Raw genomic sequence first — 26899 nt, 5'->3', positions numbered from 1 at the left:
GTATTTAATTCTATCTCTTCCTCTCCTCTTTTGCAGTGTTTAGCAACGAATGGGCCTGTTGCAACAACCTCAAACAACGGGAGCACCTCAGCAACGCTCACCCGCCGTACAAGTGAACGCAAATCGTCGCCAACACTTTCATTCTCGTCCAAACTGCCCTGTGCTGTCCTACCGTTGTCGTCGTCGCCGTCGTCCTCGTGTACATCCACACCGTCGTCATTATCGCCGGCCTCCTCACAAGGCGTGCTGATAAAACAGCGCTCTCCAGTAGAATTCGATAGCAGCCAACGTAGATTATTAGAGACAACCTTAGATAGTAACACAAGCACCATTATTGTAGAAGAAGCGAAGCAACAGCAGTTAGATATACCAGCAGCACTCGCACCACCACCACCACCAACAACAACAACACCCCAACACCCAGTAGAAATTTATGATTACGACTATGCAACGAACTGTGATGATGAAAGGGAAGACGAAAGAGACCATAGCCGGCAGCTACTGCTCGCGCAGGAATGCCGGGAGGTGCCTGAACATACAACGAGTCCGTTGATGGGACCGATGCCAACAGATCAGTCCACTGCGGTGCTCCCTACCTTAAGCGAGCAGGAGAACAAGCTTCACGAGTGTATCACTCGACGACAGCAGTCGAAAACTCACGATGAAGTCAATCAGAACTATCGCCATGCTAATGCGTTCGTGTCGAGCAACGGAGTGGAATTGGCTTTGGCGAAAAACAAACCACAAACCTACAACCTGAAGCGTAATCAAGGTGAGGAACGGGGCCACGACGACGACGACAACGATGCCGACGACGACGACGACGACGCCGGCGATAACGATGATGATGATGAGCTGGATAATTCATCATCGCTACTGAATTCAAGCAGCCTCAGTACAAAACCCCTCCACCAGCAAAATCACACCTCCAGCTGGAATTTTCGACGACCCATCATCGGTCCAAACGGCTAGGTTGAACAGTACGCAGCAACTCCAGCAAACCGGGTGCATAGTATCCGTAATGAAGGGGCCGATAAAATGGCCGCTTCTTGTGGTGGAAGCAGTTACTTCCGCCGCCTCTCAGGTACATTCGTTTTATGTTATAGTTTTTGAGAGAGCAGTGATGACACTGCTTTTCCCCCGTACAGACACATCCCCTCCTAATGCGACGGTGCGTCATCACACGGTGATGCACGATATGATATGCTGTTGCGCTTCGGCAGAGCAACGACAACAATTGATTGGTGGCATGATAACGCGATAACCCCACCAGCCCGAGCGCGTTGCATTGTCAGGTGAATGGGGAGGAAAGGATTGTGTACGGTACCGCGGGGTGGTATCGTTCGTCATCTTATTAGTATCAGCATGCCGCTGGAAAGGTAGTTTAGTAGGAAGTAGGTAGCAGGTAGAACGAAGCAGAGGCTTGATCGTAATTTTCGATTACTACTTTAAGTGATATTTTTAATTTGATGTTATAACGAGTCTTCTATATATCTTGAATGTGTTTTTTTTGTTTGTTCTGCCTTAAGCGCTACCGCTATCTTTTATACATAGTTTCCTTAAGCTCACCCAACTCTATAATGCCCCGCTGCGCGTCGTTGTGGTCGATTGTGTTTTTAGTTTGTTTCTTTTTTTTGCAAAGGTTAACAGTTCCCGCCACGCCGCGCGTGTATATGATTATCTATATGTTTCCTATGAACGAAACGATTTGCATTTAAGCACACCACATACAAACAGAAAGGTGCAGTAGAAGAACACGGGCCCACTGTGCTCTGGGTACGCGGGTGTACATTTTGTTGTTACATTACGTTTTACAAGTTACAGTGTTCCCCACTCGTTGACGTACTGTTCCCCCTCCCTATTTACGTTACACACTGACAGACACAGCATATTTAAACTGTTTGCTACTACACTTTTACTACAAGCCAGAAGAGTAAATATCTAGTGGAAAGTGAACTCGAAGTAATCCGCTTCCACCACCAGTGTGATCTACAGTATTGTTTATTTATGGAAACTCGCATTTTTGTGCTTTTTTTTTTAATCTATATTTCTCCATGACTGTCATACGGTTGGCTCATCTTAAGCCATTTTGATGCATGCTCTCTTGCGTTAATGTACTGTGTACAACAATGCCGGTAATACATATTCTTCTACACAGACACACACTCACACACAACCACCAGCGCCAATTCCATTGATCTAAAATTTCCATACGAAGTGAAGAAGTACATAAAGGAAATGCGGGAAGTGTAGAATATATATATACTCACAGCAAACTGAAAGTTTTACTTTGTTGCCAAATAACACTACTACAGCAGCCATTCGATGCGCGCTTAGATTTACAGGAAAGCAGCACCCGCGCCGCTGCTGGGCTAGTTGCATTCTTCAATGAAGAACGGTAGCTAGTTGCAACTGTAAGAGCATTCGAACTCCTCGAACGGGAACGGCAGCCGAAACGATGTAATCGGGAAGCGCCTGACTAATTTTAACGGTCTAATTTTATAATCTTGTGTAATAATCTCATCGTCCCACCAAAGAGCAAACTACTACACACCCTAGCGGTATGGAAATATATATATACATGTGCGCTAATCTACAGGCAGATATTTAGCTTCATATATAGATTCACACCTTGTTCGCCCCCCCCCCCCCTTAACGCGCTCTTCCCCATGTTTCTGTCGCTATTCACTAATGTACTTCTTCATCTTCGCAAACACACCTATTTTTTACGCTGGGCGGTATTGAACAAAAAAAGAAAACGGGCCTTGGGTGAGCAAAGCATATATTTTACGCGAAATGTTTATATGTCGCGCCTGTCCCCCCTCTTTATTATATTTATTTATGCTATATGTAAAGCGTACGAATTACAGTGTCCAACAAAACCTAATGGTTCTGATACGTGTGCCGTTACACTGCTCCATTTCCGTTTAGGGCTCTCAATGATTTGGTTTAAATGTTCTTCCAAATTTTAATTGCAAGTGTATGATGAAGAAAGGAAATGAAAATAATATGGTATAGAACAGAGTAGAATCAGTCTTGTAATAGTTTAAAAAAATCACAAACACACACACACACACACACACACACACACCTCAAAAAACAAATAGCAAATACACAAATAGTGAACCATATACTTCTCCATCATTTGGGTGGGGATAGAAAACGAAAACAAAACGTATGCCAATGCAGAACACAAAACGGAGTAGAAAAGAAGAAAACAAAAACAAAACAAAACAAAAACAAAAAAACAGTAAAATTGACCGACGATATAATGAAATAAGAATAATCTGGGTACCTGACTTATAAATAGTAGTAAGTAAGTACATCATAACCTTAGCGATGCATAATAATGTGAACATGAAAAATTCTATATTATACTATAGCCCTACAAGCAGAGGAAGAGCGAAGAGGAGTAATGAGATGATTGTAAGAACAGTGCTAGTGTGCAGTAAAGCACAGAAGCACAAACACAAACACTCACACACACCCAAAACAAATTACAGATCTGCAATGATCTGTGCTACCCCATGTGCTGCATGTAATAAGTTATTGTGGTGCAGCTTGTTGTGTAACAAACAGAAGAAAAAAAACCATAAGAAAAGCCTAGGATCAACGTATGACAACCAAATTTAAATCCGTAAAGTTCGTCATACTTCCTTTGTTCTGATTGATTTGTTTGAATCATTGTTTGAATCACTATCTGCAGAAGAAGAAAAGAAAAACAAATCTCCCGGCATGTGTTTGACATTAACGACAACTTTTGGACGGTGGTGTGCCTTGAGTGCATAACAAGCGATAATACAATGTGCGGAAATCGCACACAGTAGAACGCACGCACGATAACGAGGGACTTTCCAAACATGCACTGTATGTTTCAGTTAGCTCTCTCTCTCTTTAAAGTGCATTATTAATATTGGTTTGGTCTTGCATATTGCTATATTGCTAATTAAATTGTGAGTTTTACCAATGCTTTTATCCAAACTTTCACCTTAAGGGCTTACCCGGGGCTTACTAATTTACACAACAATTGCACAATAGAGAAGAAAAACAAACGAGCTGATTAACGGCAAACAACGCAAAGAGCAGCAGTTGCTGGAAAAAATGGAATGAATCAGGAAGCATCTTGTACTAGAGTGTTTATATGTTCCGATACGAGAAAAGTGTGTTTTGTTGCATTTTTTTTAAATTTAAAGTGTGTTCAAAACACAAACAATGTGAATGAGAACCTTTTCAAAAGAGAGAGACAAATTAAGGATGTGTGCTTTTGTGGATAGTGATGCAAATTCGTCATCAATTCTAACACGGCCGAGGACTTACACCAGTGCTTTCGGTTTGTGTCCAATTTCCAATAAGAAAACATCTTTTAAAATTCAAATTCCAATCTAATTTATTTCGCTCTTCCCTATTGGATAAGAAGATTGCGTTTTGCAAAGGCATGGCTTAACTGCTTACTGTATACACTGTACACTGCTAAAATTCGAACCGTCAATCCTATTCCCGTGTGTTGATGAAAGTAGCAAAAGCAAGAGAGAGAGAGAGATAGAAGTAAGTAGGGCAGATGTAAGAAATCTAAGGAGGCAACATTTTATTTCCGTTAAGAAATGCCTCCTCAACAGGTAGTGTACGACACAAACGTAAGAAAAAGAAAAAGAAGAAGAAAAAGTAGAGGAAGAAGCAAACAAAAACCCTTACCACATACGTACATAATTCCATCGGCAAATTGGCTGCACACTTTCCACAATCCGCTGCAAAGTTACCATTTTTTAAGTTGTATTTTTCTGTATTATCCGTTAAAAAAAAAACTGCACCTCCTCCTCTATCTATGGATTATTGTGCGCGTGTGTGTGTGTTCGCAGGCTCTGTCGCAGGCTCGCGTTACATACACAAGCCACAAGCTCCTCTACCGTGCGTGAAATAGTATTGTGTTAATCTATTATTATTTATTTATTAACGCGTCCTAAATGGGTGGTATCCCTCGTGTCGTTGGAGGAAACAGCAAACAAAAACAAAACAAACAAACCTAAAAGCAATAGAAGGATTGTGTCTGTTTTGTAGCAGATGCATATGCCATAGGAGCATACTAACAACATGTACCAAAAACCGAACAAACAAACAAACAAAGTCACATATACATACACACACACACAAACTGCTCACAAACAGGATAATACACAGTTATTTATTCTCAACCGTGTGGAGTGGGGTCTGCTTTTGTCCAACGTTCTTTCCATCGGGTTTTCCGCCAAGAAAAGCCGATAACTAATACACCCCCCTCCCGCCCACACAAATGATGTTAAACAGAGAACATATCTAACATTCAAAATTATGTGTTAACAAACAAGCAAGAAAACGAAACACGCTGTTAAAGAAGGGTAATGAACGATTGACGCGCACATACAACATGCAAGATGGGATAAAAGGGACGTTAAAAAGAAGAGAGAGAGAAAACAAAAATGAAATACTATTAATACCTGAACCAGAGAGTATACAAAGGATTGTGACAAACGTATTAAAGAAAGGAAAGCTGGCAGAGAAATAGAGAGAAAAGTACAGAAAAGAGAACAGAAACAGAGTGAAAGAGAGAAAAGCAAAGCGACGGAGACGCTACATTTACAGGAATTCTTTAACAAAACAAACAAAACAAACAAACAAACAAACAAGACAAGGAAAAGGTATGCAAATTTCTTGATCTTAAAAATATGCGAATATTGTGAATAGTATCAGAGATTCCGAGTTTATTCCTATATACAAACCAGGCACCTTCCTTCTCCACCACCATCACCACTTCCTGCCGTCAAGCCAACCAAACACAACTACACAACATTCCATTTTATTGTTTCTTTTTTTGTTGTTTTGAAGTGGTATTTTTATTTTATTGTAATTTAATACGAAAAAGAAACAAAAACGATTGTTCCACTTGTTCCGTCTTTCCCCCAATCAAGTAACACATGAAAATGTATACATCAAGGTAAAATGGAGAATCACAATCACAAAGAGAAGAGAAGTAGTACACGAGGAGACGGTGGGCGGATGGGAAGAGGGGCATTGCACTAAACCGGAAGAATGTTCGCTCAGAGGAAAATTTTGATTATTTTTTACATTTTTTTTTGGTAAATCTCGTTTGCAAATTTATACTATGTTATATATATTGCTATATCATGATATATAATATATACATGCACATGCGTTTTGCGCTGCTGTACCGACCCGACCGGCACCGGTTTGTGCTTTGTGTGTGGTACGCGTATACGCTCTGGAAAGGCAGCTTCGAAAGGGGACCCAAAAGAGCCCACAAGCGTGTGCGTGTGTGTCTAATGATGATGTTGTACTACTCCTCTCTGTGTACTCTCTGTGCGCGGCACCAGGCGGCAAAGCGAAGCGGTAATAATGTAATACTAATAATAATACTTGTTATCTACCTCACATCAATGACAAAATCAAGCATTTTGTTCGTAAGCTTACTTTTAAGTTTTAAATTTATTAACGATTTATTATTATTATTATTATTATTATTATTACTATTATTATAAAAACAAAGGCAAAAAACATGTGAATTGAGAATTCAAACAAATCTCGAAGGAATAAAAATTAGACATTAGTACCAAGTAAATCGGGGGGTGTATGTGTGTGTAGTTATAATTTGGGAAAAGGTGGAAAGGTTGAGAATATTATACTTTTTTTAAATAGAAATTGAATGAATTTGGGTTGAGTATTTGAAGAAAAAATAGAAATTCATTCTTTCATAGTTTTATTCCGCTTCAGTATTTTAGTGAAAGTTGCAAGAGTGTTGCAACCAAAATTAAGTGATTATTTTTATCTATTTTTTTTTAATATTAAAATGAAACAAACAATTCAATAGAACGAATATAGACGAGCTTTACCAGTTGTGTGTATGGTGATCTCAATGCCGTGCAGCGCAACAGGATCGCCAGGGCTCGGGGGGTTAGGCTCCGTTGCCATGTTATACACCTGGAACTGGACGACCCCGCCCGTAAAGTCCTTTTGGGCCGGCCATAAGGACACGGTGGGTTCAAATGGCGTTTGTAAAGTGTCCTGGAGGATAAAGCAATTACTATACAGTCCGAACTCACTGGTTGAACTTCGATTCCCTGCCAACTATTGTATATGTGCTTTTTAATTGGCACGCTTTTCTATACAAAAAAAATTTTTCTCGGCAAGCCAAGAGATTTTTGTGAATTTTTCAAAAATCGGGTTTTCCATACAAACGTATGCTTTTTAATTGAACTTGTGGTGGGGATTGCTTATAGCAATATCTTAGTTGTAATCAAGTAGCCATTGGTTACAGCAACCGTGGTTACACTGAATATCGAATGTAGTTAGTCTTAGTTCACTCTTAGAACGGTGTACATCGTCTTTCAATCCCTTCCACAAACTGTCTGCCAACTATCCAGCGTTCAACTAAAAAGCATTTCAACTAAAAAGCGTTCAACTATTGAATTCTGCCTGTATTACGCATTTCATCCAATTTCGTCATCATTTTGGTGTTATTGCTAGGGAGAGAAAAAAAAGACGAATGCACCATCTTCCTCTTATTGTGTGGTGTTTGTGTGGTTTGTATAGAATCTTCAATATACGAACGTTTATTATTGTAGGAAAAATGAATGCTGCTTAGTTGTGGTGGTGTATGGTGGTGCGTGTGTTGTTAGTTGGATCGTTTCGTTTCGTTTTTCTTTTCGACCACTGACGAAAACTTAAACAAAACACAATAAAAACCCACCCAAACAATCGCGCGGAGCCCACCCCGGATGCTGCAGCAACAAAAAGTCCAGTACGCGATCAGACTTGTGGAAGTTGTGGGAGGGGGGGGGGACGAGAGGGATCGAGGGGGATTGCCTCTTCTCCAAAAGGGCAGATTCAGGCAGGCACAAACTTCAGACTGTCGCCGTGCGGTTTGTACTCGATGTGCTGCGATTGAGGTAGGTTCAGTATGCGCCGCAGCGTGTCCCGGATGCGATTGGTGCTGACCGTATCGGTGGCGGTTCGGTTCCACACGGACAGGACGTCCTCGGGGTACTGGGTGCACAGGACGACGCCACAAATTTCCGACCCTACCAGAAACTGTTCCCCCAGCATCGCCATGCACACGTTCTCCCAGGCCCGGTCGATCTTTGATTTCTTCAGGCGAATGACCCACTTGCCGCCTTTCGAATTGCTCGGATCTTCCCACATGGGTTTGATGCCACTCTAAAGAATAGAAGAAAAAAAAACAAACGGAAGTATTAATTTATCGCCAACCATACCGGAACCGTTGATGGCTCTGCACTGCCTACCTTGAACAAATGTAACCTTCGGTAAGGTTTCAGGCTGGTAGGTTTTATTAGATGGCAGTACAGGGACCACCACTGCTCTACGCTGGCACACCGACCGACGAAGTGTAGGGATTTGTCGTACTCCTGTAAAAAGCAAACACGCCCAACCAAGGCCCAAACGTTAGTACGAGCTATATTTGCATTGCGTTGCGCCTGTGAGCTGTTTAACAGACCGCTGCTCTGTGTGAACCCTTTTTGCCGAACCATAAACAGTAGGTGTACTGTAGCTTATGCTCTCCGGGTCCCGCTTCTAGCGGTTCTAACTTATCCACATCGATATCCGCATCCTCGTCCCCGCTATCGTCGCTGTCGCTGGCGTATGGTTTGATTCTGTGGAGCAAGTTGAAACAGAGAGAAAGAGGAAGATGACTGTTAGCGGTCGAACTGCTTCCGGTTTAGGGGTTTCCGGCGGAAAGATCTAGCCCCAGCCAGCGCATTAAAGGGGAAAGCGAGGACCGTGTGTTGTTGTTACACCACGACCGCACGGTTCTTCTCGCGGCTCGTGTGCGGAGTGAGCTGGCCGGCTGCGAGCACACTGCACCACACTTACTCGTATTTGTTGGACATATTTAAAGACGCCGGTGTATGTAACAGAGTGGTGCAACTGGTTTTTGTATAATTATTCACGTTATCACAGAATGTTTGCTGCAATGTTTCGCTTTGCGCTTTTGCCTTGCTTGCTTTTGCTTTGCTGCCTCTACAGTATGCGAGGTGTTTTTGTGACGTTCCGCGCTGACGTTCGGGGGTGGCAAATCGGGCAATCGGGGTGGCACATGTCAAAAAAAAAAACGGCGACCCGCGCGGAATTCGAGCAGCCGTTGTTTTGGCATTATTCGAGCAGTAACTGTCAATCGTAGCAGTCGCGCAGTTTGGTACAGAATTTGGGGCGCCATATTGACGCAAACAACATTTGGCTACGTTTGGCTCTGTGCGGGAGGAGCGCAAAGTTTGGGGCGGATTTTGTTCCACTCGCCAGCCGATTTATGAGTGAAAAGAATTGTCCGTGCATGCCCAGCGCCGTGTGGTAAAACACTCGAACGAAGGAGCACGATGAGTGGCGGTAAGATGTCTGCATTTCTGCAGTGTATCGAGGTGGAAAACTTCAAGTCCTACCGGGGTCGCACTACGATTGGACCGCTGAAGCGATTTTCCGCCGTAATTGGCCCCAATGGATCTGGTGAGTGCAAAGGAGAGCGAAACACAAAAAGACGAACTCCACACAATAAACACACCGTACCGCACTTCGTTTGCAGGAAAGTCCAACTTCATGGATGCCATCAGCTTTGTGATGGGTGAGAAAACCAGCAGCCTCCGCGTGCGGAAGCTGACTGAGCTCATCAACGGCGCCTCGATCGGGCGACCCATCTCGAACCGGGCGTCCGTGATGGCACGCTTCATCATCAAGACCGAGGCGGAGGGTGAGGTGGAGAAAACGTTCCAGCGCTCCGTCATCAACGCGTCGTCCGAGTATCGCATCAACGGGTCCGTCGTGTCGCCCCAGCACTATCTGGCCGAGCTGGAGAAAATCGGCATCAATGTGAAGGCGAAAAATTTCCTCGTCTTCCAGGGGGCGGTAGAAACGATTGCGATCAAAAATGCGAAAGAACGGACGGCCCTGTTCGAGGAGATCAGCGGGTCGGGTCTGCTGAAGGAAGACTACAACCGGCTCAAGCACGAGATGCAGATGGCCGAAGAGGAAACGCAATTCACGTACCAGAAGAAGCGTGGCATAGCGGCTGAGCGGAAGGAGGCCCGGCTCGAAAAGCAGGAGGCCGATCGGTACGCGAGCCTGAAGCAGGAGTGCAGCGAGAAGCAGGTACACTTCCAGCTGTTCAAGCTGTACCACAACGAGAAGGAAGCGAAGCGCCTGAAGGAGGACCAAATCAGCAAGCAGCAGGAGCTGAACATCATCGAGAAGCGCAAGGAGGAGGCGGACGAGGTGCTGAAGGAGAAGAAGAAGGAGGTGGGCAAGATGACGCGCGAAATGGCGAAGAAGGAGCAGGAAATTCGCGAAGTCGAGGCGGAGATGAGCAAACGGCACCCGATGTTCATTAAGGCGAAGGAAAAGGTGGCGCACACGCAGAAGAAGCTGGACGGTGCGCTGAAAACGCTCGAGCAGGCCCGCCGGGCGGACGAAGCGCACCAGGCCGACATCAAGAAGCTGGTGGACGAGCTGCAGGAGGTGGAGGTGAAGCGGGCGGCGTTCGAGAACGAGGTCGCGGGTGAGTCGAAGAAGCGCGGCAGCAACGTGCACCTGGAGCGCGATCTGGTGCAGGAGTACGACCGGCTGAAGCAGAAGGCCGACGCGACGTCCAGCAAGTATCTGATCCATCTCGATTCGGTGAACCGCGAGCAAAAGTCCGACCAGGATCGGCTGGACAGCGAGATTAACAAAAAGGCCCAGATCGAGGAGAACTATAAGAAGATCGAGTCGGAGAAGAACGAAGCGCTGAAGCGGCAGGAAAAGCTGATCGACCATATCAAAACCAGCCGGCTGGGGCTGGAGGAGCAGAAGCGCATCAAGGCGGAGCTGAGCCAGGACGTGGGCACGTCCAAGGAGCGCATCCACGAGCTGCAGTCCGAGCTGGACAATGTGCGCGAGCAGCTCGGCGACGCCAAGATCGACAAGCACGAGGACGCACGCCGGAAGAAGAAGCAGGAGGTGGTCGAGCTGTTCAAGCTGGAGGTGCCGGGCGTGTACGACCGCATGATCAACATGTGTCAGCCGACGCACAAGCGCTACAACGTCGCGGTAACGAAGGTGCTCGGCAAGTACATGGAGGCCATCATCGTGGACACGGAAAAGACGGCCCGCCGCTGCATTCAGATACTGAAGGAGAAAATGCTGGACGTGGAAACGTTCCTGCCGCTTGACTATCTACAGAAGAAACCGCTCAAGGAACGGCTCAGGTAAGTTTGTTTACTTTTGCGAAACGGCAACACACCACACACACGCGTTCCAGGGGGCACACACGTTCACACGTGATTCTTTTTTTTTCACACAAAGTTTATTGTCTCTAGCCTAAACTGCTTAAGGTCTAGTAGTCTGTGAAATCAGTTGTGATTGTCTGTCTTTGGTCTGGAGTCCGCTGGCTGTATTATTACCCATTCCGAGTCCGATTCCTGCCGGTGCAGCGGTGGTGGATGTTGCTGCTGCTGTCTCGCCTGCTGCTGCCGATTCTTATCGTTCAGCTGTTTCTGCAGGTTCGCTTTAAACTTTAGCAATGCTTCCTGGGGGGACAGATGAAGAAAGTAATCATTAATACCAGTGCCACACTGATCGTAGAATGTGAGGGAGGAAGCCCGTTCCCTACCCGCTCCTCTAGCCGCTTAATGTAGGCCTTCTTGAGCTGCAACTCCTCGGGTAGCATATTGTTTTGAAGCATTTCCCTTTGCGCCATGCTGGTGACTATTTGCGTTTCAAACTGTAAAAGAAAAAGGGGACAAAGGGTTCTCGCATTAGCCGTACGTTGGCTTGGGGGGAGCAAGCAACCGACCGATCGAATTACCTCAAAATACTTTTGCACCAACAGCTTATGCTCGTTGTGTATCTGCTCCGAGAGCGGATTGTTCGGTACGGGCGTTAGGGGTCTTAGGTTTGGATCTAAAATACTGTACAGTGTGTCTCCCAGGGCGGCTTCGTTCTGTTTCGAGCTGCTCCGTCCACCGCCAACAACAATGCCTTCTCGGTTCTCTTCCTCATCCTCCTCCTCCTCCTCCTGCTGATGCTGCTCTGCCTCAATGCACTCCCCTCCATCGGCAAGGGGCCGTGGGACATTTGGCGGCATCGTGAGCCTGGCCGGATCGTGATGTGCCGCGATGCCTGGACCGGTTGTACTGTTGAATGTGATCGAACTGTTTATACTGCTAACGCTATCCATGGGGGCGTTGGTACATTTTGTGACGGTTAGTCCTTCCGTCCCTTGGCTGTTGGCTGTGGGAATGGTCGGAAAAGGGAGAGATAGAGAGAGAGAGAGTTTGTGTGACAACAGAGTCTGACATGGACGCATGGTTGACGTTACGCTATGTTTCACTATTATTTACGTATTAACCCCCCCTCAAACCCGATGGTGCGTCCTTGTGAAGCATGAACACATGGCTCGGAAATAAAACTCCCCGACCTCCCCTGCCCATCATCACCACCACTTCATCCTTAGTGGTGCTCTAGATACGTACTGTATACAATCCAACAGCTTTGGAGCGTGTTGGTAGTAGCGCTAGAAGACGAAATGACCGTGGAAGTAACGCTGTCACACATCCTTGATCCTGGTTACTTTGTTCCTAACTTATATGAACCAAACATACGTTCCACTTTCACCACAGCACGACGGTGTTCGTATGAGCAGAACGCACCCTAAAGCACCTAAGTATGGTACACCTAAGCAGCACTCCCGATGCTACTGTTTTGATACGCTTTTATGTATGTATATTTAAATTATTATCGTTAGCTGGCACTTGCTCTCCCCGTGGCCGCTTGGCTCGCTCGTTCACTCTCACTGCCTATCCTTGCCGCCGTACCATCAGCGTACGAGCGTAGTAGCGTGTTGACGGCGGTGCGCGCTCATTCTGGTCGTTATGTTTTTTCCCCCGTTCACTTACAGCCCCAAAGCGGTGTACCGCCGGACCAAAATCTCAGCACAAAATCCTTTTTTCCGTTGCGCAGTACATTACAGAGAAATAATAAACAACAGCGTGATGTGTTAACAGAGCGAGCGAGGTTCGGAACAGCGCTTCTCTGCCTCGGTGTCAGATGGATGATGATTAATCGTGACGAACACAGCTTCTCTGCCCTTGGGTGGTTGTTCAGAGCAACATTTGTCGTTGCGTTCGTTTTGAAGCCCCCGTCCTTCGGCCCCTACACGCCACACGCTCCCGCCTTTCGTTCACCGCTGATCGGATTTTAATTCGAAACTCCTAGATCGTTGAACCAACTTAGCCAATGTGCTTTAGCACAGTTTCGCAAAGGGGTAGGATAGGATCTCTCCCTCTAAAATGACACAGTCGTAGTGGGCTATGCTTATAATGTCACTGTTCCAAAAGGAACATTTGCTGCCAATTACGAACAAAGGGGTGCTCTCCTACACATACACACAATCGCACAAACGCACACACAAACACAAACACACACACTCAAATGGTCGATATTTTTTGGAGCCCTTTCGATCGGTTCAAGTTTTGGTCGTTTCTTGCACTGTTTCGAACTGAAAGAATAATACGCGCGCAGCTTAAGCAAGTAACGGGCACGGTGTGGAACATGATCAAGCAAAGCTAGTGACACACTGTGGGAAAATCTGGTGCTTGTCTGCTCCTGCGTTTTCCCGAGCTAAATGAAAAAGGGAGAGAGAGAGAATGAAAAGGGGAAAAACACTGGGAGAGCGAGAGAGAAGGAGAGCGGTTGTTTGAACGGGCCTCGTCATTTCGTGGAAATTTTGAGCGCATGAGTAGTATCTCACACGCAACTTCCTTCAACAAGGAAATGAATCGTTGGAAAGCGACCACCGAGTCTCGCAACACCATGCGGCGGGGGTGGGGGGCACCACCATTAATACCGCCGAAGGGATTATGTTGGGTGGGAGTAGGTGTGCAGGCCAACGCCAGGAAGGAAAGCAGCTGGCAGTTAAATGTAGTAGTAGTGTAACCACCCGCCTGACGTGCACCTAAACTTACTCATATTTTGGTAGTGGCGGCTACTCGGGAAAATGGTAGTGACCGGGCTAAATGACTTTTCTATCGTTTGGTCGCTCGCGCCTCATTAGATGTGTATGGGTGCGAACTCTGCGGACCGTTTGCAAAGTAGTGTGGCCAATATGGAACACTATTTCCCTCGACCCCTCCCCCCGAAAATACAGCCGAACCAGCCGGAGGGAAAATATAAATATCAGCAAATCGGAAAATCCCTCATTATTCGCTGCCAACTCAACACTTCTGTACGGAGAGCGCGATCTTTGCGCATCAATCTCGGGATGGTTTGCAGCTGGTCCGCGTCCGCATCCGCGTCCTGATCCCTAACCCTTCGCGCGCGCTCCCTTTTTCAAACGCAACGTCGGCCAAACACGGCAGATCAGCGAAGAGAGCATGCACATGCCGGCGCGATGGTGTTACGACGCTCTTTTTCTTCATATAGTTGAAAACAAAAAATAAATTACATCCAGCTAAAAATAGGTATGAGTAATTTTTCCGCAGCTTGTATTACACACATACACCACACTCCCCATCCTCTCGCTCTCTCTCTCTGTCTCTTCACCTTTTTTCCCGCTCGTCGGCTTCTGGCGCGTTTTGTTTTTCAACTGCCCCTGGGTTTGCCCTTGCCCCATCGGCAGACCCCGGTGGCCACATATCGTCGTTTTCCTTCTTGTTTTTCTCTCTTTTCTTTAGCGCACATTTGTGTGGCAGCCGCCGCAAGCTCCGCAGAGATGGGGTGTGGAATTCACCGTGCGTGAGTCACGCCGGATGAAAATGTGTGCCTAGCTAGTATACAATCATCAAACAAGACACACACACACGCGGGGTCAGAACGCATATGGTTGGCATACCCCTTATAAAATATCACGCGCTACCTTTTCCTAAAGGCAACGACCAATGCGCAAAGCTGGCTGCGCATAGGCAGCATTATTTTTGCGGGGTCTTTTGTGGCAGCAAGTGGTGGCAGCACGTGCACGTCTTGCGCTGAGTGAACATGCGGAGAAGAAGTAGTATAAGCACCGCACACGCACCGGTGAGCGCGGGTGCGCTTTAGACGCAAAACGGTAAAGTTATTTTTTTCCGGTTGCGTGTGTATGTACACACATACAGAGAGAAAAAGATATGTGTTTACGTCACTGCTTTGTGGTTTGCTATGCAGCTTCAGCACAGCTTCGAACCGATTCCCATTGTTGATGGATGTACCATGCAAATGTGTAGCGTTGTTTACCAAACATTTCCTTTCTTTTTGTGTGTGTTAGTTGAAACTTCGTATTGCTGGTCAGAGCAACCTGTGCACTTTGAATTTGTTAGCTTTCACATACCTGGGTACAGTGCACCGCTTCCCAGTTCCATTGGTTGGTCAAACTGCAACGAGAAAGGAGGGGAGATCGGGACATTAAAATTCACCTGCCATAAAAGAATTTTAAAAGATGCAACTCTATTTACCGGATTCACATCAACGTGAAGCGGCTGCAGTAGAACATTCGATGGCACATTTCGTAGCGGACTATCCCTGGGCATGTCCAGTAACCGCTGCACCGTGTTTTTATTCGTGATCGTGCCATGGCTGCTGTTTGTGTCGATTCCATTGTCCATGCCTTCGGACACATTGCTTTCGATCGGGTACGCCATCCCGTACGAGTCGTCCTGGAAAAAGCCATATTGATGCGCAGGCATGTTAAAAACTGTACTCTCGAAACAAGGACAAACAAAAAACAGCCACGCATATCGTTTATGCGTAGTACTACTCTACCTCATCCTCGGGCAGAAATTCGTTACCGATGGGTTCATTTTCGCCGGTAAACAGCTTGCACAGCGCGTTCATGACGTTCACCACCTCCTTCATCGACGGTCGGCTGATCGGATCCTTGTCCCAGCAGCGAACCATCAGCTGCTCGATCGGCTTCGGACAGTGGTCGATCAGGGGCGGCCGGCTGCCCTGATGCACGCGCCACATGATCGCGTACGAGGTGTCGATGTGCTTGAACGGCTGCTCCCGCGCTATCACCTCCCACAGGATGATGCCCCAGCTGAACACGTCACACTTTTCCGTGTAGGACGAACCCTCAAACACTTCCGGCGCCATCCAGGCCGCACTGCCCTTGTTGTTCGTCATCAGCGTCGACTTGTCGGTGACCGTGCCAAAGTCGCATATCTTCAGCACGGTTCCATTGTTCACTAGCAGCAGGTTCGGTGGTTTCAGATCACGGTGAATCATGGGCCGGGGAGTCATGTCGTGCAGATAGGCGACGCCCTGCAATCAATACCGGTCGGTCGGTGTTTGGGCATAGACATTCTCTGTGTGCGTGTGCGTGTTTGTGCGGATAGTGCGTACTTACCTCGGCGCACTGTCTCGCCCAACTCATCGCATGTGCCGCCGTATAGACGGGCCGGGGTCTGCTGTGCAGCACCTTGTGCAGGGAGCCACCGTCCGCGTACTCCATCACGAGACAGAAGTTGGGTTTCTCCGTACAGGCACCGTACAGCTCGATTATGTTCGGATGTGCCACACGGGAAAGATGGCTCACCTCCGCCGTAAATGCCTGCTCGGTCAGCACCTCCATGTACTTCACGGCGACGTATTTGTTTCTCCATTTTGCTTTTATCACTGTGCCGTAGGAACCTTTGCCGACGGTCTACAAAACAGGGAAAGGATGGGAGGAAATGCATTAAACCTGGGTGACAAGCACTGCAGCCGCGCCAATGTTGTTGTTGTGGTCTGCTGGCCTCTCACGTACGGCAATCTGTTCGATTTCGTTGATATCGATCGTCGTGACGAACGGCGGCAAAACGCTGTTCATTCTGCTATGTTCTCTGGACATGGTGGAGCAGGGAGCTTTTTAGTGCGCTTGAAGCGGAATTTTTATTCCCTTTGCACAAATCCAGCAAATCCTGTGCTTCGTGCCCACTACGATGGTATCGGTGGGCGAGGATGGCCGACGAGCGGCCAGCTGAGCGTTGAGAAAAACAACGTAGGAACCGTACCAATGCCACGGCTAAGCGCACATTGAACACGACGGGGGGCAGGTAGAATTACACGTTACGGTACGATTTAATGGCCGTGCGATTGTTTTATCGCGCTCATTTAACGTTGTACGCTGGTTTTTTGGTGTAGTTACGCTTTGGCTATGCTAAATATTTTTCATTTTGTCATCACCGAGCGAAAACTGTCAATCTGACAGCGCGGAACGTCAATCGAGATAGAGCGAGCGAGCACGAGCACGAGAGAAAGAGACAGAGGAGAATGATTTCAAATGTTCTTGCGTACGTTGGTGCATAAGGGCCGCAGCTTTCGTGTTGCGTGGCGTTGATGGTTGTTTAAATTTGAATGATTTTTAAGAAAAAATGGCTTTCTGCTTAATATTAATGGATTTTTTGTCTACTCCTTCCACTCACCCACCATAGGAACATTGAGGAACCGCGCAATGTGAAGCTCATTTACGATGTGTTGAAATTCAGCCCACCGGAAATTGAACCGGCCGTCCTGTTTGCCACCAACAATGCGTTGGTTTGCGAAACGCCCGACGATGCGATGAAGGTGGCGTACGAAATCGACCGCAGCCGGTACGATGCGTTGGCCCTGGACGGGACGTTCTATCAAAAGTCGGGCATCATCTCGGGCGGTAGCCACGATCTCGCCCGGAAGGCAAAGCGCTGGGACGAGAAGCACATGGCACAGCTGAAGCTGCAGAAGGAAAAGATTACCGAGGAGCTGAAGGAGGTGATGAAGAAGACCCGCCGCCAGGGCGAACTGACGACGGTGGAGAGCCAGATCCGGGGGCTGGAAAATCGGCTCAAGTACAGCATGAACGATCTGGAGACGTCGAAGAAAAACATTAACGAGTACGATCGGCAGCTGGAGGATTTCACCCGCGAGCTCGATCAGATTGGGCCGAAGATAAGCGAAATCGAGCGACGAATGCAGCAGCGCGACATGAAGATACAGGACATCAAGGAAAGCATGAACAACGTGGAGGACGACGTGTATGCCGAGTTTTGTGCCCGCATCGGCGTCGCTAACATCCGCCAGTTCGAGGAGCGTGAGCTGGTGCTGCAGCAGGAGCGGGCGAAAAAGCGGGCCGAGTTTGAGCAGCAGATCGACCGGATCAACAACAATCTGGAGTTTGAGCGGTCGAAGGACACGTCCAAAAACGTGCAGCGCTGGGAGCGTGCCGTGCAGGATGATGAAGATTCGCTGGAAACGTTCAAGCAGGCCGAAGCCCGCCAGCGGCAGGAGATCGAGAAGGACAAGGAAAAGATCGAGCTGATGAAGCAGGAGAAGGCCGCCCACAAGACGCTCGTCGATCAGATGGAGGAGGAGATGGCGAAGGCTAGGCGGGAGGTGCAGGCACTGGCAAAGGAGCTGGCCGCCATCCACCAGAGCATAGCGAACATCGAGAGCAGAATCGAGTCGATGAAAAGCAAGCGGCAAACCATACTGATGCAGGCGAAGATGGAATCGATCGAGATTCCGCTGCTGCAGGGTTCGATGGACGATATCGGCCAGCAGCAGCAGGGGCAGGGCGGAGGGCAGGGGGCCGGTGGGCAGGGTGGGGAATATGCTGCCGATGGCGGGTCGGCGTACGAGCGGGAAAGCCGCATCGAGATCGACTACAGCAAGCTCGAGCACCATCTGAAGAACCTGTCCGATCCGGACCAGATCAAGAAGAGCGGCGACTCGCTGGCGAAGGAGCTGCAGTCCAAGCTGGACACGCTGGAGAAGATACAGACGCCGAACATGAAGGCGATGCAGAAGCTGGACCGCGTCACCGAGAAGATCCAGTCGACGAACGAAGAGTTTGAGGCGGCACGCAAAAAGGCGAAGAAGGCGAAGGCAGCCTTCGAGAAGGTGAAGAACGAGCGTTGCACACTGTTCACGAACTGCTGCAACCACATCTCCGACGCGATCGACGCGATCTACAAGCAGCTGTCGCGGAACGAAGCGGCCCAAGCGTACCTGGGCCCGGACAATCCGGAGGAACCGTACCTGGACGGTATTAACTACAACTGCGTCGCGCCCGGCAAGCGGTTCCAGCCGATGAGCAATCTGAGCGGTGGGGAGAAGACTATCGCCGCCCTTGCCCTGCTGTTTGCCATACACAGCTTCCAGCCGGCACCGTTCTTCGTGCTGGACGAGATCGATGCGGCCCTGGACAACACGAACATCGGCAAGGTGGCATCGTACATTCGGGAAAAGACGACCAACCTGCAAACGATCGTGATTTCGTTGAAGGAAGAATTCTACTGCCACGCGGACGTGCTGATCGGCATCTGTCCGTATCCGGCCGAGTGTCTGGTGTCGCAAACACTGATCTTTGACTTGGAAAAGTATGGTGACTATCGGCAGGATGAGTAGTAGAAATGAGCGCTTAATTCCAGTTATTTATCCTCTCCTCCCATCATCATCATCACCATATGCTTATGGCTTGTGGCCGGAGCTGTAGTTTTTTTTTTCTTTTTTCACCAGAAATATTTTACTACTAGACGTCCGCGTACTGTAAACTATGTTTAATGATTGAATTGTATTGTAACGGTTAATGAGTGTAATGAACTGTAGAACAAACGAACTAATAAAAGCTAAAATATCGTACGAATTTCGTAACGGCTGCCAGCACGCGCAACATGGAAAATGCGCAACAGAACTCAAGCACGGACTATAAACGCAGGCCCCTGTGAGAAACGTCAGTTGTTGATAGAAAAAAAGAAAAAAATCCCCTGAATCAAACACGTTTCAAGCGCCGGCTGTTTGCATCGGTGTGAAATTGGTCTGCTCGCAGAGTTTGGAAGGAAAAACAAGATAAACCTTATTTGGTGAAGCTTCTCATTTGACGCCCTCACCCGAAGATGGTATCGACGTTCGTTTGTTCCAAATCGAACGCGGCGGTAGGTAAGTAGTACCCGGTATAGCGACCAATTCCCCACCCTCGGCCGTATCCCGTCTGCTCTACTGCAAGTGGTAAAAATAGTTATGCACAAACGAAAAAGGCTGATGAAATTTTCCATTCAGGTGGACTCATCGCGGCGGAACTGCTGCGCCCGGCGTACCCGATCGAAGTGCGCTGGGGCAACGAAACGTCCATATCGTACGCCACCCGGACGCTCGCCTGCATCACCAACAACGATGTGCTGCGGGCGCTGGCCAGGGTTGCGCCGGGGCTGCGGCTGTACGGCGAAACGCCAATCGAGCGCACGCAGATCGACCACTGGCTGACGTACACGCTGTCGATGGAGAAGGACCCGTCGGACGAGCTGAAGTACCTGAACAAATGTCTTGGCCCGTTGACGTATCTCGTGGCGAACCATCTTACCATCGCCGATCTGGCCGTGTTCAACGAGCTGTACGTGCGGTACGAGCAGCTGAAGAAGATCGGCATCCCGCAGCACGTGCAGCGCTGGTACAATCTCATGCTCGCGCAGCCCTGCACGAAGGAAGCGCTGGGCAAGCATGCGGACGAGCTACGGTCAGCCGTTGCTGCTGCCTGCTCCGGAAAGGCGAAGGAACCGAGCCCGGACAAGGGCACAGCGGACGGTGGCAGTGGTAAGCGCGAGCAGGGCAAATTCGTCGACCTGCCCGGAGCAGAGATGGGCAAGGTGGTGGTACGGTTTCCACCGGAAGCGTCCGGCTACCTGCACATCGGGCACGCGAAGGCGGCCCTGCTCAACCAGTACTACCAGCAGGCGTTCCAGGGCAAGCTGATCATGCGCTTCGACGATACCAACCCGGCGAAGGAGAACGTACACTTCGAGCAGGTGATACTGGAGGATCTGGAGATGCTGCAAATCAAGCCGGATCTGTTCACGCACACCTCCCAGTACTTTGACCTGATGCTGGACTACTGCGTGCGGCTGCTGAAGGAGGGCAAGGCGTACGTCGACGACACGGAACCGGAGCAGATGAAGAAGGAGCGCGAGGAGCGCGTGGAGTCGAAGAATCGCAGCAACACGCCGGAACGCAATCTGGCGATGTGGGCCGAAATGGTGAAGGGTTCCGCGGCGGGCCAGAAGTGTTGCGTGCGGGCTAAGATCGATATGGCCTCGCCGAACGGGTGCATGCGCGATCCGACCATCTACCGGTGCAAGAACGAGCCGCATCCGCGCACCGGCACTCAGTACAAAGTCTACCCGACGTACGACTTTGCCTGCCCGATCGTGGACGCGATCGAGAACGTGACGCACACCCTGCGCACGATGGAGTACCACGATCGGGACGAGCAGTTCTACTGGTTCATCGAGGCGCTCGGCTTGCGGCGCCCGTACATCTGGGAGTACAGCCGGCTGAACATGACCAACACGGTGCTATCGAAGCGCAAGCTGACGTGGTTCGTGGCCGAGGGCCTGGTGGACGGGTGGGACGATCCCCGCTTCCCGACCGTGCGCGGCATCCTGCGCCGCGGCATGACGGTGGAGGGCTTGCGCGAGTTCATCATTGCGCAGGGGTCGAGCAAATCGGTCGTCTTTATGGAGTGGGACAAGATCTGGGCGTTCAACAAGAAGGTGATCGACCCGATCGCTCCCCGCTATACGGCGCTCGAGAGCGAGGCGCGCGTGCCGGTCAACGTGGCCGGCGTGCAGCCGGGCACGATGCAGGCCGCCGTCCATCCGAAGAATGCGGACATCGGCACCAAGACGGTCCACTATGGGCCGCGCGTGTTGATCGATCTGGCGGACGCGAAAGAGCTAAAGGAGGGCGAGAACGCCACGTTCATAAACTGGGGCAATCTGCTGATCCGGAAGGTGAACCGGGGCGCCGACGGGGTGCCGGTTTCGGTCGACGCCACGCCGAACCTGGACAACAAGGACTACAAGAAGACGCTCAAGCTTACGTGGCTGTGCGAGCTGCCGGCGGACCAGTACACGCCGACGTACTGCGTGTACTTTGAGCACATCATCAGCAAACCGGTGCTCGGCAAGGACGAAGACTTCAAGAGCTACATCGGCCATCAAACGAGGGTACGCGTAGGGGAAACGAGTTCAAACGAGGGATCGGATAAATGGACCGCTTACTAACCTATGTTACCGTTGCTACCGTCTCATCGTTACAGACCGAGGTGCCGATGTTGGGCGATCCGGAGCTGAAGCGGTTGAAAAAGGGCGACATTATTCAGCTGCAGCGGCGTGGATTCTTCAAGGTCGATCAGGCATACCAGCCGGCCAGTGAGTTTAGCGGTGCCGAGACGCCGATCGTACTGTTCGCCATTCCGGACGGTCATGTTGCAGCCGTACCGACGGCAAACGTTCCCAAGAAGGAAACGGCGGGAGAGGTGAGTTGAATGGTGTTTTTGTTTCCTTTCTTCAATATGCACTTGTTTATATGCTTTCGTTGGATGTGGGAAATTGTTTAAAAAATGGCCAAAAATTCTTCAAAATTTGGCTCTCCCTTGGATGCTGCTTGCTACAACATTGCCATTCCAATGTTTACGTTGATGCTTTTAACATGTAGTTGTGTTGGTGGGTACTCGGTACTGCAGCAGCGATGCGAACGTACGATCAAAGCAAACGCACCGATAATAACCACGTGGAGGGTAGAGTGAAAAGTGGAATGAGTCGTGAGGGGGAAGGGGGTTGATGTTGGCAGACAGAGCAAATGGGGAGTTTATGCTCGCTTGCTTCGATTGCGTTGCGTTACTTTCGCTTGACGTGAGCAGGGAAACTGGTGCTTCGGCGTGTGACACGTTGTGTGCAGTGAAGAGTTGGCTCGCGTGGCGCGGATCGTGATTCAATATCTTATCAGCAAACCATACTTTCGTGTAATAGAACTTGATGCTTTTGTACGGGTGTTTTGTTTTTTTGGGGGCATTTTTGCCACGGTGTAACAAAATTTGTCCAAGTGGAACTTGCGCGATTCTGAAGCGGCGAGAGCGAGAGGAAGAGAGAGTAATCGTTTGTTTTTTCCTTCTATTTTACTCGCTATTCCTTGTGCAGAGCAAGAAGTCGAAACAACAGGCAGCGGTTAAACCATCGAGCGGCAGCAGTGCTTCGGACGCAGCCCACCTGAACGAATCCATCACCCAGCAGGGCGAACAGGTACGGAAGCTTAAAGCGGACAAAGCACCGAAGGCGGATGTTGACGCGGCGGTGAAAGTACTGCTCGAGCTAAAAGCACAATACAAAGCACAAACGGGCAGTGACTGGAAGCCGGGTGCAGCGGTAGTGGTTGGTTCAGCAGCGCCTGCAGCGGGCTCGTCCGATGCCGATTCCTTCAACGGTAAGATCGTTGAGCAGGGCAATTTGGTGCGCGATTTGAAGGCGAAAAAGGCGGCCAAGCCTGAGGTGGACGCAGCGGTAAAGACACTGCTCGAGCTGAAAGCACAGTACAAGTCGGCTACGGGAAGTGACTGGAAGCCGGGAGCAGTCGTCGCCAGTCCAGCAGCAACCGCCGCCGCTGCCGCCCCCCAGCCAACAGCGGCAGCAAGTGGAGGTGCCGACGCGATCAATGCAAAGATCGTTGAGCAGGGCAATTTGGTGCGCGATTTGAAGGCGAAAAAGGCTGCCAAGCCCGAAGTGGACGCAGCGGTAAAGTCGCTGCTCGAACTGAAGGCACAGTACAAGTCGGCTACGGGAAGTGACTGGAAGCCGGGAGTAGTGCCACCAACAGCAGCGGCATCTACCACACAAACTGCCGGTGCATTGAAACCATCCAACGCCGCCACTGCTGCTACGTCGGCAGAAGCGATCAACACCAAGATCATTGCCCAGGGCGATTTGGTGCGCGAGCTGAAGGGTAAGAAGGCACCGAAGGCGGAAGTGGATGCGCAGGTCAAAGCGCTGCTCGATCTGAAAGCCCAGTACAAGCAAGCGACCGGTGGTCAGGAGTGGAAACCGGGCTGCGTAGTACCACCAGCGGTTGTCAAGGAGAAGGAACCGGCGGCAACCCCTGCCGGTGGTGAGGCTGACCTGCTGGCCCAAATCACCGCCCAGGGCGACAAGGTGCGAACGCTGAAGGGCAGCAAGGCGGACAAAGCGTCCATCGATTCGGCCGTCGCCGAGCTGCTGAAGCTTAAGGCAAGCTATAAGACGCTGACGAGCAAGGACTGGAAGCCAGGTGCAACGGTTGCTTCGACCACCACCACCACACCTGCACCGGCTGCGGCAGAGAAGGAGAACATGTGTCCGGCGAGCGGAACCGAGCTGGCGGAGAAGATCGCCAAGCAGGGCGATACGGTGCGCACGCTGAAGAGTGGCGGTGCGCCAAAGGCCGACGTTGATGCGGCCGTTAAGATCCTGCTCGATTTGAAGGCAGACTACAAGAAGCTCACCGGTACGGATTACACCCCGCCCGGTGGTGCTGCGGCCGGTGGACGGCAGCAAACGAAACCGAAGAAGGAAGCGAAGCCGAAATCGGACTCAAAGCCCACCAAACAGGAACCGAAACCGGCCAAGGACGATGGTTCGGGAGGGCCGAAGAAGCAGACGCGCCTCGGGCTGGAGGCCACCAAGGAGGACAACCTGCCCGACTGGTACTCGCAGGTCATTACCAAGGGTGAAATGATCGAGTACTACGACGTGTCCGGGTGCTACATACTGCGCCACTGGTCGTTCGCCATCTGGAAGGCGATCCGGAACTGGTTCGATGCGGAAATTACCAAGCTCGGCGTGAAGGAGTGCTACTTCCCGATCTTTGTGTCGCGGGCCGCGCTCGAGCGCGAAAAGACGCACATCGCCGACTTTGCGCCGGAGGTGGCCTGGGTGACGAAGAGCGGCGACTCCGAGCTGGCGGAACCGATCGCCGTCCGGCCGACGTCCGAGACGGTCATGTATCCGGCGTACGCCAAGTGGATCCAGTCGTACCGCGACCTGCCGATCCGTCTCAACCAGTGGAACAATGTTGTGGTGAGTGGGCGACACACACTACTCCCGTTGCCATTGTGTTGGCCATTGTTAATGTGAATTGTTTCTAATGTGTCTCTCTTTTCCTTGCAACAGCGCTGGGAGTTTAAGCATCCACAGCCGTTCCTGCGCACCCGCGAGTTCCTCTGGCAGGAGGGCCACACCGCGTTCGCGTCGAAGCAGGAAGCGGACGAGGAGGTGCTAACCATCCTGGACCTGTACGCGAAGGTGTACACCGATCTGCTGGCGATCCCGGTGGTGAAGGGGCGCAAAACGGAGAAGGAAAAGTTTGCCGGCGGCGACTACACGACCACGGTCGAGGCGTACATCTCCGCGTCCGGGCGGGCGATCCAGGGCGCCACCAGCCACCATCTCGGGCAGAACTTTTCCCGCATGTTCGACATCGTGTACGAGCACCCGGAAACGAAGGAGAAGGAGTACGTGTTCCAGAACTCGTGGGGCATCACGACGCGCACGATCGGCGTCATGATAATGGTGCACGCGGACAACCAGGGACTGGTGCTGCCGCCGCGCGTCGCCTGCATCCAGGTGGTGATCGTGCCGTGCGGCATTACGGCGACCACGACCGACGAGGAGCGGCGCCGGCTGTACGACAGCTGCCGCGAGCTGGAACGTACGATTGCCGCGACCGGCATCCGGTGCGAAGGGGACTACCGGGACAACTACTCGCCCGGCTGGAAGTACAACCACTGGGAGCTGAAGGGTGTGCCGGTGCGCGTCGAGCTCGGCTTCAAGGATCTGCAGAACGATCAGTTCGTGGCGGTGCGCCGGGACAATGGCGCGAAGCAGACGATCAAGCGCGGCCAGGCGACGGCCGAGCTGGGCCAGCTGCTCGAAACGATCCACGCCAGCATGTACGAGCGGGCGGACCGTGATCTGCACGCGCACACGAAGGTCACCAAGCAGTGGGGCGAGTTTTTGCAGTTCCTCGAAGCGAAAAACATCATCATGGCGCCGTTCTGCGGTGAGATTGCCTGCGAGGACCGGATCAAGGCGGAGAGTGCGCGCGACGACGCGGAGGCGGAAGCGGGCGCCCCGGCGATGGGTGCCAAATCGCTCTGCATCCCGTTCGAGCAGCCGGCCAAGATTGATCCGGCGGCCGACAAGTGCGTACATCCGGCTTGTGGCCGGGTGGCCAAGTTTTACACGCTGTTTGGAAGAAGTTACTAACTTTTTGTTTGTTTTGTTTTGTTTTGGCGTGTCGCGCCGCCTGCCCATCCCTTGGTTGGTCGTCGTGCGACACGAGCGGAATTAATTAGAAGCTATTTAATGTGAAATGGACTAACCACCCAATCGTTCGTCGTTTGTCGTCATTTAAAAGCAGTAAAGATGTAATACCGATTTTCCTACAATTGAATGAAATTAATTTGCTTACGTATTTGTTTTAATTTGGTACGAGAAAGTTGAATTTTACTGCGTCGCCCGCATTACCACAAACGGAAAATGATGAATTTATCTATGTGAATATTAAATAAAGCTTTCGGACAAGTTGCTTCCACCACTGCTACCAGCGTGGACTAAAATTCAAAGAGTGTTTCTTCCTTTCTCTCACTCCCGCCACTGTCTTTGAGGGATGCTGTGACCAATCGAAACGCTACTAGCGTGGACCAAAATACCAGGCATCGTAACAGGAGATCATACAAATCAGGAGGTAGCTCTATCGATCCACACTCTCACCACTAGTGTGAGAGGATCTATAGCTTACTCTCTCGCTCTCTCTTACTAGGCGCTTATCACATGCTCTTATCATACGAGAGAAAAGATGACGAAGAGAGTGAGTATCCTTTCTCTCACTCCATCCACTGTCTTTGAGGGATGCTGCGACCAATCGAAACGCTACTAGCGTGGATCAAAATACCAGGCATCGTAACAGGAGATCATACAAATCAGGAGGTAGCTCTATCGATCCACACTCTCACCACTTGTGTGAGAGGATCTATAGTTTACTCTCTCTCTCTTACTAGGCGCTTATCACATGCTCTTATCATACGAGAGGAAAGATGACGAAGAGAGTGAGTATCCTTTCTCTCACTCCCGCC

General features: G+C 50.0%; 5 protein-coding genes across 9 annotated transcripts in view; 3 read left to right on the top strand and 2 right to left on the bottom strand.

Annotated features, from left to right (window-relative positions):
- Positions 1-3078, top strand: part of LOC120908896 — a 28130-nt gene extending 25052 nt beyond the window's left edge. For 4 of the 5 annotated variants that reach the window (XM_040320399.1, XM_040320402.1, XM_040320401.1 and 1 more), the window contains exon 10: positions 37-3078. In XM_040320399.1, coding sequence (XP_040176333.1) covers positions 37-972 — 936 coding nt within the window. In that variant the 3' untranslated portion in view covers positions 973-3078. The remainder of the gene's footprint in view (positions 1-36) is intronic. The other variant, XR_005741192.1, reaches the window with a different exon arrangement.
- A 4472-nt stretch (positions 3079-7550) lies between these two features.
- On the bottom strand, positions 7551-9067 carry LOC120908900 (eukaryotic translation initiation factor 4E type 2). The gene is made up of 4 exons (XM_040320405.1): positions 8881-9067; positions 8504-8660; positions 8292-8414; positions 7551-8205 (listed from the first exon to the last, which is right to left on the bottom strand). Exons 1-4 carry the CDS (start codon positions 8895-8897, stop codon positions 7876-7878), a joined length of 627 nt encoding a protein of 208 aa, XP_040176339.1. The 5' UTR covers positions 8898-9067; the 3' UTR covers positions 7551-7875.
- A 115-nt stretch (positions 9068-9182) lies between these two features.
- On the top strand, positions 9183-19602 carry LOC120908897 (structural maintenance of chromosomes protein 1A). Its single transcript, XM_040320403.1, has 3 exons — positions 9183-9507; positions 9584-11240; positions 17418-19602. The coding sequence occupies exons 1-3, from the start codon at positions 9381-9383 to the stop codon at positions 19366-19368; spliced, it is 3735 nt and encodes a 1244-aa protein (XP_040176337.1). The 5' UTR covers positions 9183-9380; the 3' UTR covers positions 19369-19602.
- On the bottom strand, positions 11317-17184 carry LOC120908898 (mitogen-activated protein kinase kinase kinase 7). The gene is made up of 8 exons (XM_040320404.1): positions 16751-17184; positions 16352-16648; positions 15766-16266; positions 15459-15659; positions 15335-15377; positions 11840-12264; positions 11645-11755; positions 11317-11561 (listed from the first exon to the last, which is right to left on the bottom strand). Exons 1-8 carry the CDS (start codon positions 16832-16834, stop codon positions 11385-11387), a joined length of 1839 nt encoding a protein of 612 aa, XP_040176338.1. The 5' UTR covers positions 16835-17184; the 3' UTR covers positions 11317-11384.
- Positions 19603-19719: 117 nt separating the features above from the next.
- LOC120908895 (bifunctional glutamate/proline--tRNA ligase) lies at positions 19720-26389 on the top strand. Its single transcript, XM_040320398.1, has 5 exons — positions 19720-19899; positions 20020-21962; positions 22055-22273; positions 22935-24842; positions 24936-26389. Exons 1-5 carry the CDS (start codon positions 19857-19859, stop codon positions 26028-26030), a joined length of 5208 nt encoding a protein of 1735 aa, XP_040176332.1. The 5' UTR covers positions 19720-19856; the 3' UTR covers positions 26031-26389.
- Positions 26390-26899: the final 510 nt, after the last annotated feature.

This window comes from Anopheles arabiensis, chromosome 2 (assembly GCF_016920715.1).
Source record: "Anopheles arabiensis isolate DONGOLA chromosome 2, AaraD3, whole genome shotgun sequence".
Lineage (NCBI taxonomy): Eukaryota > Metazoa > Arthropoda > Insecta > Diptera > Culicidae > Anopheles > Anopheles arabiensis.
The sequence above is the reverse complement of the archived record's forward strand: the minus strand, read 5'-3'. Positions and strand labels throughout refer to the sequence as shown.